Genomic DNA, 11351 nt, shown 5'->3' with positions numbered 1-11351 from the left:
AGCGCAAGTTTACGAAATAGATTACTACAGGACTAAGAAATACTTTTATTCAATTTTTACCTTTTTTCTATATAAAAGCATTATACAAAGATAAAAGATTAAGGACCACCAGGGAAGAATTGATCAAGTTAAAAATTGTTATCCTAAGTCGGCCGACTGCATAGATCGAAATTTACCTTACATATCAGTTTATTGACTTACGTTAAAATTGATTTGATTTTTAACCTTAACCATTAAAATAGAAGGAAAGAAAAATTAGAACAGTGTCCAAGATGACCAGCGGCCTTCCTAAATCACGTTCTGCTTTCGATATCAGTCATATTGTCAACGGCAATAGTGGGTTAGATAGTTCCAATGAATCATCATTACTGTTGGGATTTCTGTCAGCTAAAAGGACAGCACAACATTTAAAACGAAGAGCAATCCATATAACTGAACAGGCTCGTAGACGACGCGATGATTTTCGAGGTGAAAGTGAAGTTTGCCATTCCGCTGAACCTATACGATCAGCAGTTTCATCAAGGTTAACTAGTCGAAATACGAATAGTTCTGCCTCCGATCTTTATAAAATACGCTCGACAACAGCTTTCCCTGCTGAAGATGTAGAAAGAATTATACGCCACATCGTTAATAAAGAACTAGATGACAAAACTTACCAACATGATTATTGTCGTCAGCAGTCTTCTGAGTTAGCGGAGAAAATTAAAGATGGTGTTAAAAAATTACACTTACCACGTTATAGATTAATTTGTTATGTCAATATAGGACAAAAGTCAGGACAATGTATATCTGTAACAAGCCAATGTCTATGGGATGATAATCTGGATAATTATGCATCCTATTGCTTTCAAAATGCTTCATTATATGCTGTATGTGTTGTTTATGCTGTCTACTGTGAGTAAAAAATGGTCACTAATAACGCTAATGACAGTAGTTACAAGTATGGCGTACAATTACTTGTATAAGCGATATACTATCACTTCCTATTCTTCCTTTTCGACCACATCACCTTTGGATATTTACTAGGATTGACATTAACGGATTTAATCTAGATTTGAATATCTCGATCTTCATACTATTAGAGCCATATGTTTCCAAAAATAATAATCCTTTTCTACAACGACTGTAATCGCCATTAAATTGAATCAAGATTTTACGTTCCGATCTTGACTACTCTGCCCTATCACGTATCAAAAATATCACTTTTCTACAATGACACTAACCTTCAACATGGAAAACATTCATATAAGAGCTTGCTGCTACTGCCCTTCTATTCCGACAAGTTAATGTCCAATATTGGCAAAAATTAATATTATTAATCAAGATTTAATGATCATATAATCTAATCTGGTAGAAATTCAATACTTGATACATAACTAGTGCTTTTTATTACTACATCAACTTTTAACCTTAGCCGATAGAAAATGCGGATAAAAAGCACTATCGACACAAGCATAGGAAGGTTTAAAATTACTTTATAAACGACTTTTTTCAATCTATCTAAATTTTCTACCCTTCTAGACCAAGTTATCTCTAAATATTTGATGAAAATTGGTAAAAATAACGATGATCCTGTTTTCCTTTACTATTTGATATCATCTGATCGAAATCTGGAGAGTATCACTTTTCTCGAGTTAAAGCCATCCTTAAATTTTATGATTAGAGAATATATTTATAAGTGATACCCTTTGGCACATATTAAATGCTACTGATTATATATTACAACAGCTGGTTTCATTAAGCAGTTTTGCTACTGTTTCATTCGGAAATTTCCACGATGTACTTGGAACTCAATCGCTACTCAGTAACTTCCTACAGCAGTTAAAGAATTCTTTCGATTTCACGATAGTAAACTCTCATTTTAGCTAGGTGTCCAATATGATAAGATTATCTTTATAGCAGCTGATTTACTAACCATTAATCATAATTTCCGCTATCAATTATAAATCAATTCATAAATGCATCGTGTCCCTTTAAAGATTTTATCTATTTCTTACATTAGTTATATAAAATTATTGAAAGTCCTAATGATATAGAAAAATCACTTAATTCAGCTTTCTATTATGAGCGAGATTTTGTCTGGCAAGCTCTTAACAACTTTTTTTCTGCCATAGTCTTGAAATATATTAACTACATCAAGCTTAATATGATAGCCTTAAATCCAGATAGTAAATTTCGATCCTGATTAATTAAGTACCAGTGAATAATACCTTTTCTAATTAACACTTTCGTGTTAATACTACTTTGTCTACTATTCTGATACAATATCAGATCATGCCATATTTTCGTATTTCACCTTGATTGTCGAAACTAGTTAGTCATTTTATACAACTACCCTATTGTCTATTTCCTTCTCAAGTAACTTTTAACGTTAATTTATTTTGGTTATAATATTAATATTGGCTTTTCTCAAAAATGGAGATAATCCTAATTTATTCTCTGTTTCAATATGAAATAGCTCACATATGATCAGTTTGAAAATACAGCACTAATGTTGATGTTGCAAGATTCATTGCTAGGTAAATGTAGCTATTTCAGCCAGAGTTATAACACTATCTGGCCATTGTCATTTTCTGCAAAGATCAGCTTTGCATTTTTGCTAATATTAATGATGGGTATAAAATCATGTTTTTTAATAGTTCTTAAAATAAAAGTTAACTGTGTATATGTAGAGCCATCAACTTTATAGTTTGTTATTAAATATAAATACAGATGTTTTGCGTGAAGAATGTATGTTGGTCCAGAAGCAAAATTCTAGATTAAACGTATTCAAAGTATAGGAGTTACAAAAGTAAGATTTATTGAAATATGCGTATAACGAAATTAGTAAAAATGTTCAGTGTGTTTGTAAATTGAGATATCTGCTAGATGCTAGATATTTGAAAAAGAGCAGTAGGAAAATAAGAGACTTTAATCCAACAAATGGCCTGCACACTTTTCTCGTTCGTTAGTAGAACCTTATAGCGATAGAAGCTATCGTACTAATATAGTGAGGTTGTCCAGTTGTAGTATTGGAGTGAAACGTTAGAGATCATGTTTTTAGAAGATTATCCGTACTATAGTATGTTTATTAAAGTAATATCGTATGCAGGTCATTAACTAATTACCGTCTTAGGTACAAGTATACTTAATTAACAAAGCTGAAGACTAGCTATGGTTGTATCAGCTGAAATACTTTCGTTAGATGTAGTTAAATAGATTGTCATTAATCAATTTATTAGTAATTTTAATCAAGTAGATAGTACTGTAGACAAATTCTGATACCATTACTTAACATAGTAATAAGATACTGTACAGTACTTGTATACTTATGTAGCTATTAGTAATCAAATCTCTTTAGGAATGATTTCAAATAACAAAATTGTAAAATGTTCTGACTGCATTAGTTTTACAATATGAATATATATAGATTATTTGGATAAAATGGTTTTTGATAGATTACCAGTAATTAAATCATATACATTTTATTTGCAGTATTAGCTGACAAAGATATATATTAGCTCTTTTTATACTGTAGACAAAATATTAATATTTCGCTAATCAGATCAGCGTTAATTCTAGTTAACAGGTAGCAGACGAGTTCGAATTTGCATTAATCGATATATTAGATGAGCATTTGACCTTTATACTGATTAATAGCAAATAAACCTTTCCTATGTTAGGCGATAAAAGCTATGGTATCAAAATGCTGAGATGATTGTATTCAAGAACCATAATTCAATTTGACTGATTTTCATACACAGAAATGGCCTCTTCATCCCTGCCTTACTGCTTGAATTTATAGTACTATACCTGTAAGATCCTTTAAATAACTCCTAGCTTTAATTTCATTATTTTAGAAAATTAAGAATAATTAATCTGAGGCAAGGATATGTGGTGAATTCCTACAAAATACTGAGTAGTTAATTACATATAGTTATACATTTTCGGAAGAATTAATATTAAATGCTATTGTTTATTACCACTCGAAAAGTGACATTGTCATTTATAGGAGTACAATTTTCGGAAGATTATTGAAATTCAATCACTCACTTAATCAAGAATCAAAGCTACGGATTTATACTCGTATAAACGCGTATAGTGCAAGCTAATATCTAATATCTAATATCTTATAGATCATTAGCAAATAGCCCTAAACCTCGAAGCATAGTCAATCGTTTACTCGATAATGATGTAGGGCATTTTGCATCCAATAAAAATTCATACAATAATACATTTACTAAAAAATGGAGACCAATTTACATAATCTAACAATTAGTTTTAATTCTTAATAATAAAAAGACAGTTTTACTCAATACGAATTTTTTCAATCTGCCAATCAAGAATTCTCCATTACATTTACTAAGTTATGAGCTTCTATCTTGTTACTTGAACAGAAAATCATAAAATTTTTCATTACTATATAATAAAATACGTTTTTATAAATCACTTGTACTGCTAATTTACAAAATACACCTACGTATAGTATATATCAGGTAGTCAGAAAATTTTAAATACGATAATCTTGCATTATTAACCCGCGAAAGACACTTGTCTTACTGTCATATGTATATCAATTTACAATTGTTCAGTATTATAAGTAAATCATCTTTTCCTCAATAATCATAAGTTCATTTTAGGTAATTTTGCAGTATTATTTTCATCTAATGTACACCTGGCATTAAATAACGGTAACACATTATAATTATTTACAGCAATTATTACCTTCGCTATATGCAATGAACTAATACAATTGTAAAAATATGTATAAAAAATTGATAATGCCAAAACCCTTCTATTTCATTGACATTCACTATCGAAGTTGACAAGTAACCGTCTTCCAGAACTGAAATTATAACCATAAATCCATAATTAACGATCGTATGTACCTTGTAAGCATAAGTACGTACAGTACATTCCAACAGCAATAAACAGAATGGATATCACTTAGTAAATGTACCTGTTACAGCAACAGAGGAAAGCAAGCCAATTTGATATATTGTAGCATCTGCTAGTGGTACCGCAGTTACAGACGTTTAAAGTATCAAACGTTGGATCTCGATAAGAAGACGGTTCTATAGGTCCTCCTTTCGAAACAAATTCATGTAAATATGATTGTTGTTTAATATCTGGCCAATCCTATTATAATAAGAGATCCAAACATAAATTACAAACAGGGCATGACAACTATAAATTCATCGCTCTTAATTTTACATTGGTTAGTTATTTATAACCATTAGCTATATAGTGTACCTTCATAGTTTCATAGGTATCGCTGATAATGGATATAAACAAGCTCAAGACGACGTATATAAATAATGAAATAAATGTATACAAGTAGATTCGGCTATAAAGCCAGGCCGAATAGCTTTCCTTGGACATAATTTTGTATGTTGTAAACATATCGTCTCCGTTGATTAGAGAAAACATACATTCAGATGCAGTGTTTAGAGTCCGGAACTAAATAGTAAGTCATTAAACAATATCACATAATTGTTAGTATTATAATCGTATAACAAAAATTTGTTTAATTTGAAGTGCAGTGACACAAAAATTTTACTTTATTTACTATCAATTTTTATTAGATGGACTGATCAATATATTACTATACCTTTTCATGATAAGGACCAAGAATGATCCACCCACAAAATGCGTAGCCCATGTACAAGAAAGCAGTACAAAACATGAAACGCAAGACACTAGGAAAAGCAGCTTTCAGGGTTATAAGGAGAATCTATCATTAAAATAGTAATTAAAAAGAACGATAAGAATCTGTTAAAGAAAGTACATCGTATTTTTTTGTAATACATGCCACAGTTCTGAAAAGATTATCCTATTATGTTCATATATTGTTTCTTACGTTATATTTACGAAAGAAACTTAAAAATCGTAAGAATCCAATCCAAGCAAATAATACCCCCGTTCCCAATAAGATGCTACAACCATCATAATCGTGAAAGTCCTGAAATCATAAGAACGTGGTTTATTTTAACGATAACTATATTCTACTGATGCATTAAAACGAGCTTTTCATACTATAAGGAACTCACCCCAGCTTCTATAAATATCTTAAAGCCGGACCCAATTATAGTTAAACTATCACTAGCTACAATAACTATGAACCACAAGTTTATAAATTCCATTCTTTCTTCGAGGGTTAGACTTTTATTGTGCTGATTTTTAAAGTGTTCTGATACGATCTAGCATTCAAATTCCCAAAAATATAAAGTCCATTGCTATGGTTTTAAATCAGCCGTAGTTTTAATTATCGCAGTTTAACAAGATAGACAAACATTTGTTGATAATTGGAACAAATGATGTCACTTTCTTACCATCGAAATGAGAGCGGATTTAAACATTGATCTTAAACATAATATGCTCGAAACCAAGCAAGATATAATGACAATCACATCAATAATGATCCCAGTAATGGAATAAGTAGAAAGTTCTGAAATATAATATCATTTATTACATCAAAGTTATAATAAATGTGTTTAAATATACATATTCAAACTAACCGTCCAGCTTATTCGATTTCTTCGAACATAGGTATCGCCTATGATCAAGCCGTACATCAATTAGCGCTTTCCCATCATGATCTGAGTTATCAATTGATACCTAGCAAGCAAGTATTTACGAAATTTATGGCAAATTAGCACAGTGTCTTAATTTAAAATTTGCATGCGATAACTTATAGTTTTTCCGGAAATAGCATACGTTAATGGTTAAATCGTAACAATCTGGGTCATTATAAAATTGAATTTGTCGTAGATCGATAGTCTTTAACGAGAACTTCATTGATATCATAATGATTCTATATTGCATGAGATAAAACATATTATTATGAAATATTACAATTATATCTTTTCTTCGCCAGGTCAATTACACAATGAGGTATCTTAACGATTATGCACCTTCAAATACTCTAAGTAGGACTATATACTATTTAACACAGTAAGTTGGCAAACCTATCCCAATCTTGCGGTAAAGTCAATTCGAAGCTTCGTAATTTTTGATTAGGATCAATAGGACCGGTGGCATTTTCACAGGCTATTCAGGAAAGAAGCGAATTATAACAATAATAGTAAGAAAATTAAGCATTATAGAGTAGCAGAGATCGTAAAGTAAATATTTTGTTAATCATTTTAAACTATACATCATCCTAGGGGCAAATTAAGCAAACAAATCGAATTTTGTTGGCTAAGTATGACTATGAACAGACTTGTAGAATTTGTTGTATTTAAAATATGATTAAATCACAGTTTTGAAAATAAAGTATTACAGTAAATCTAGGTGATTAAAAGTAAATCAATAAGCTTTTAATACCGGCACTTTTGTATAATTAAGACGATATTGCATTACTGGCTAGCTATGTCATTGACCCATTGATTAATCAACAACAGCATAGTAGTTTCGATCAACGGTAAATTTCAGGATTCAGTATTGTATAAGCTACACGTTGATGTGGTTATTCAATTTTCATCCTTACTATTTAAAATTGTAGTGTTGAAACGGTACTGTTGAGTTTGTGCGTGAAAAGTAAGGTTAGCATATTTCTTAACACAAAATTCAATAGGAGGTACACTTCCATCTGTTGTGGGGTAATTATATGCTCCAATGGCTGTGTCTGCTATCGCAGCATACTGAAAGGAAATTGATTCACATATTAAAAACAGCACATACATGTAAACATTATAAAGGAGCTTAGTGAAGGAGCTAATAACAATTGCTTATAATGCTATGTGTACCTGAAAAAAAGTATGATTAATTTGTTGTATAATTTGATCGACGCGATATACCGTCCGATTTCCAGTGAAATAGTGGGTTAATGTTTCTCGATTATCATTGATGAAATCCACCACTTGAAAACGTGAACTGCTAAATACACACAACTAGCGCAATACGAGTATAAAATGTAAATTGATAAGTCTATAGATTATGGTATCGATTTCATATGTACAAGATATACGCATACTTATAATAAACATTGAGAATAAAGTATAGCAATGCAAAATTCCCAATGTTAACTGAAATCATAGCGTCATCATTATTGCTATGCAACTATTAATTGCTACTCTGATTGGTGTGGTACTAGATTAATAATTAATTAATTAAGAATACTCGTATAGTCTGATTAAGACTCTCGATATTGGTCATTGTTCAAAACAGCAACGTGCTAGTGCTTTTGAAACACACGAATGAAAGCAGTATTTTTATTACAGTTTTATTACTGTTATTCTATGCAAAATCGACCAGAGGAAAAGCACTAATATCTCTCTCTCTCTATATACTATAATTATAATCAGTGTACTACAGTACTGTATTATACATCATTTGTAAACTGTAGCATTTGAAATTAAGCAAACAGACCTGAACTGTGATCATGACGATCTTGACAATTTGAAATACTAATTTCCATGGTTTTCGTTTCTTGGCTTCGTATTTTTCCAATGGATTCATAAAGTAATAACGCAATTTCTTCCTCATTTGATGATCGGATAAGTTAAAGGCAGCAGAAAACTCATGGTTTGCAACGGAATTGGAGACAGAATTTGTATCTAGGTTGGCTGCTGCACCTGTGTCAATCGATAACGCTGGATTTGCCATAATTGGAATTTCCACTTCCATACAGCTGTATATCCAGTGCGGTATACACGACGTTGTCCACTAGATATAGCCTGTTACAATCTATGTATGAAATACCAAATTGAAGTAATCCCCCCCAAAAAGAAAAGCATGATGGTCTGAGTTACAGCTAGTGGTCTAGTTGAAAGTTTAGTTCGTAAAAATTTGTTCGTATTTGACAAAAATAGACACTAAAAAACTACTATCGAAAGTCATGAAGGAAAGCTGTCACGGTAAAAGTGATTGACATAGGCGTACGTACAAGGTGTTTATGAAAAAGCAAAGAGTCAAAGACACTCCAAGTAATGTCAATAATCCACCAAGATTGATCCTGTTGCCTTCTCAACATAGAAACTAGTCTGACATGAGAGCTAGATGATAATGACAGAAAATAAAACATAGTATCAAATCCAATGTAAATCTTGCATCCACTTCTACTGTATGGATTGCTACCAATACTTTCGTCTCTGGAAAGGTAAACACAGTGTACATATCATCATATCATCGATTTTGTAGACAACACCTTGCAAGCCTCTACAACTTCCTGACAACTTACTCAAGCTAAAACTGATCTCAGGGATAGTTTTAATCTTCACAAGTAAAATCCAATCCGGATAACGTTGAATTGCTGATAAATTATGCAGAATTTTTGCTAAAAGACGTAGCCAAGGTTTGATGATTGTATCCATCAACTGTTGCTGCTTCCACTCGATTCGATTGAGTAGACAGTCCTACTGTAGTGGTATGCAGTCTCTCTCTCTCTCTCTCTCTCTCTCCTGTACGAGTGTACCCCCAACTGGCCCCAAGGACTTATAAAATAGAAAGAAAGCGGCCACCAAAGGGGTCGTTGATTATCGTGGTAATAATGAGCAGGCCAATTATTTTACTAGTCATTTCAACCGGATTGTATGTCTGTCACGGCACACTCTACTGTCGACATCCGCATTTGCCATACAGTTTCATCCTTACTAACGATAATACAGTGTACAGTATATATTCTACAGTACGCTGGCACGTACTGTATCACTACAGTACAGTACTTTCATTATCATGACACTGTCATGTGATAGCAATTGGTGGTGGCACCGAATCCACCACACTAGACCAGTCGCCCATGTCTACTCGACTCAAAATTTTCCCTCCTAAAAGAAAAGGGGAAATAGTTTTAGTGACGGCTTTGAGGAGAGAATTTGGAGTTGAGCAGTCCCTGTCCCTGCCAGTGCCAGTACTACTGTACCGACTGGTACTTTGATGGACTGCTAGAAGAAGACTAAAACTGATCCGTGATCAGTCCTTCGGATGGACGGATATTGTTTTACCAAATGAGGTCGTCAATGTCGAAAAATGACTACTTAGTATGAATCTTTCATGTCCATTTTCGAACTCACTGCTACTAATTTAAATAGCATTGACGATCTTATATAGCTGTTTCCAAGTCGAATTTTAGGAATAGATAATAAGATTCAATTTACAGTATAGGGCGAGTATTACTTCATTGAGAAAAAAATGCTTCAATTCAGAATCGACTGTCTGCATACTTTAGTACAGTCCTGTACTGTCAGAACGAAGTGTTTGCCACAATATTTTGCCGAGATGAGTCTGGGCTGTCTGTCCATCCAAGAGACTATCCTTGTACAGTACAGTGTACAGTGCTGTAGTCCACGGTACTGGAGACTGGAGGTACTGTACTGTACACTGTGTACAGTACTGAATGTAAATCATACTGTACAGTACAGTACAGTGTACACTAACTTCACGAACACATTCAATAAACTTTACCCCAACTGTCTATGAAAGAATTATTAATGACATACTGTACTGTACTGTAAAGAAATAAATTTCTATATACGGTACAGTACAGTACAGTGCTGTGCTTTGCCATCGAAAGGCCTGAAGAATTCTGAATTTCTAATTTCTATACTGTACTCTGTAGTCTGTACTTTGCCATCGACAAATCTGAAGAATTATGAATTTCTATACACAGAACTGTACTCTATACGCACTCTGTAGTCTTGACTTTCTTTGCCATCGAAAAATCTGAAGAATTATGAATTTCTGTACACAGTACTGTTCTTTGCCATCGAAAAATTGAAAGAATTATAAATTTCTGTACAAAGGACAGTACTGTACTTTGCCATCGAAAAATCGAAGGAATTATTAATTTCTATACACAGTACAGTACTGTACTTTGCCATCGAAAAATCTGAAGAGTTATGAATTTCTGTACAGAAAAATTGAAAGAATTATTAATTTCTTTACACAGTACTGTACTTTGCCATCAAAAAATCGAAGGAATTATTAATTTGTACAGTACTGTACTTTGCCATCGAAAAATCTGAAGAATTATGAATTTCTGTACATAGTGCTGTGCTTTGCCATCGAAAAATTGAAAAAATTATTAATTTCTATACACAGAACTGTACAGTACTGTACTTTGCCATCGAAAAATTGAAAGAATTATTAATTTCTGCACACAGTACAGTACAGTACTGTACTTTGCCATCGAAAAATCTGAAGAATTATGAACTTCTGTACACAGTACTGTACAGCACTGTACTTTGCCATCAAAAAATCTGAAAAATAAATTAAATGAAAATGCATATTATGCATTTTCATTCTGGAACATACTGTACTGTAGTGTAGCGGCACGTTTATTATTAATATGCATTTTCATGAACAAATGGTACACCCGCACTACTGCTATATCTACCATGCAATATTCAATTCTGACCAGTGACCTACTGTAC

At 32.5% G+C, this 11351-nt stretch overlaps 2 protein-coding genes across 2 annotated transcripts; one reads left to right on the top strand and one right to left on the bottom strand.

Annotated features, from left to right (window-relative positions):
* Positions 1 to 272: 272 nt before the first annotated feature.
* On the top strand, positions 273 to 1682 carry TRIADDRAFT_57857 (uncharacterized protein; the record flags this gene model as incomplete). Its single annotated transcript, XM_002114214.1, has 2 exons — positions 273 to 894; positions 1522 to 1682. 2 exons carry the CDS (start codon positions 273 to 275, stop codon positions 1680 to 1682), a joined length of 783 nt encoding a protein of 260 aa, XP_002114250.1.
* A 3520-nt stretch (positions 1683 to 5202) lies between these two features.
* Positions 5203 to 8586, bottom strand: TRIADDRAFT_27592 (uncharacterized protein; the record flags this gene model as incomplete). The annotated part of the gene is made up of 9 exons (XM_002113893.1): positions 5203 to 5439; positions 5591 to 5713; positions 5840 to 5941; positions 6030 to 6179; positions 6312 to 6427; positions 6498 to 6597; positions 6697 to 6842; positions 7469 to 7622; positions 8350 to 8586. 9 exons carry the CDS (start codon positions 8584 to 8586, stop codon positions 5203 to 5205), a joined length of 1365 nt encoding a protein of 454 aa, XP_002113929.1.
* Between the last annotated feature and the right edge of the window lie 2765 nt (positions 8587 to 11351).

Source organism: Trichoplax adhaerens, genomic scaffold, assembly GCF_000150275.1.
Source record: "Trichoplax adhaerens TRIADscaffold_7 genomic scaffold, whole genome shotgun sequence".
NCBI classification, from domain to species: domain Eukaryota; kingdom Metazoa; phylum Placozoa; class Uniplacotomia; order Trichoplacea; family Trichoplacidae; genus Trichoplax; species Trichoplax adhaerens.
This window is presented reverse-complemented; position numbering and strand designations above follow the sequence as displayed.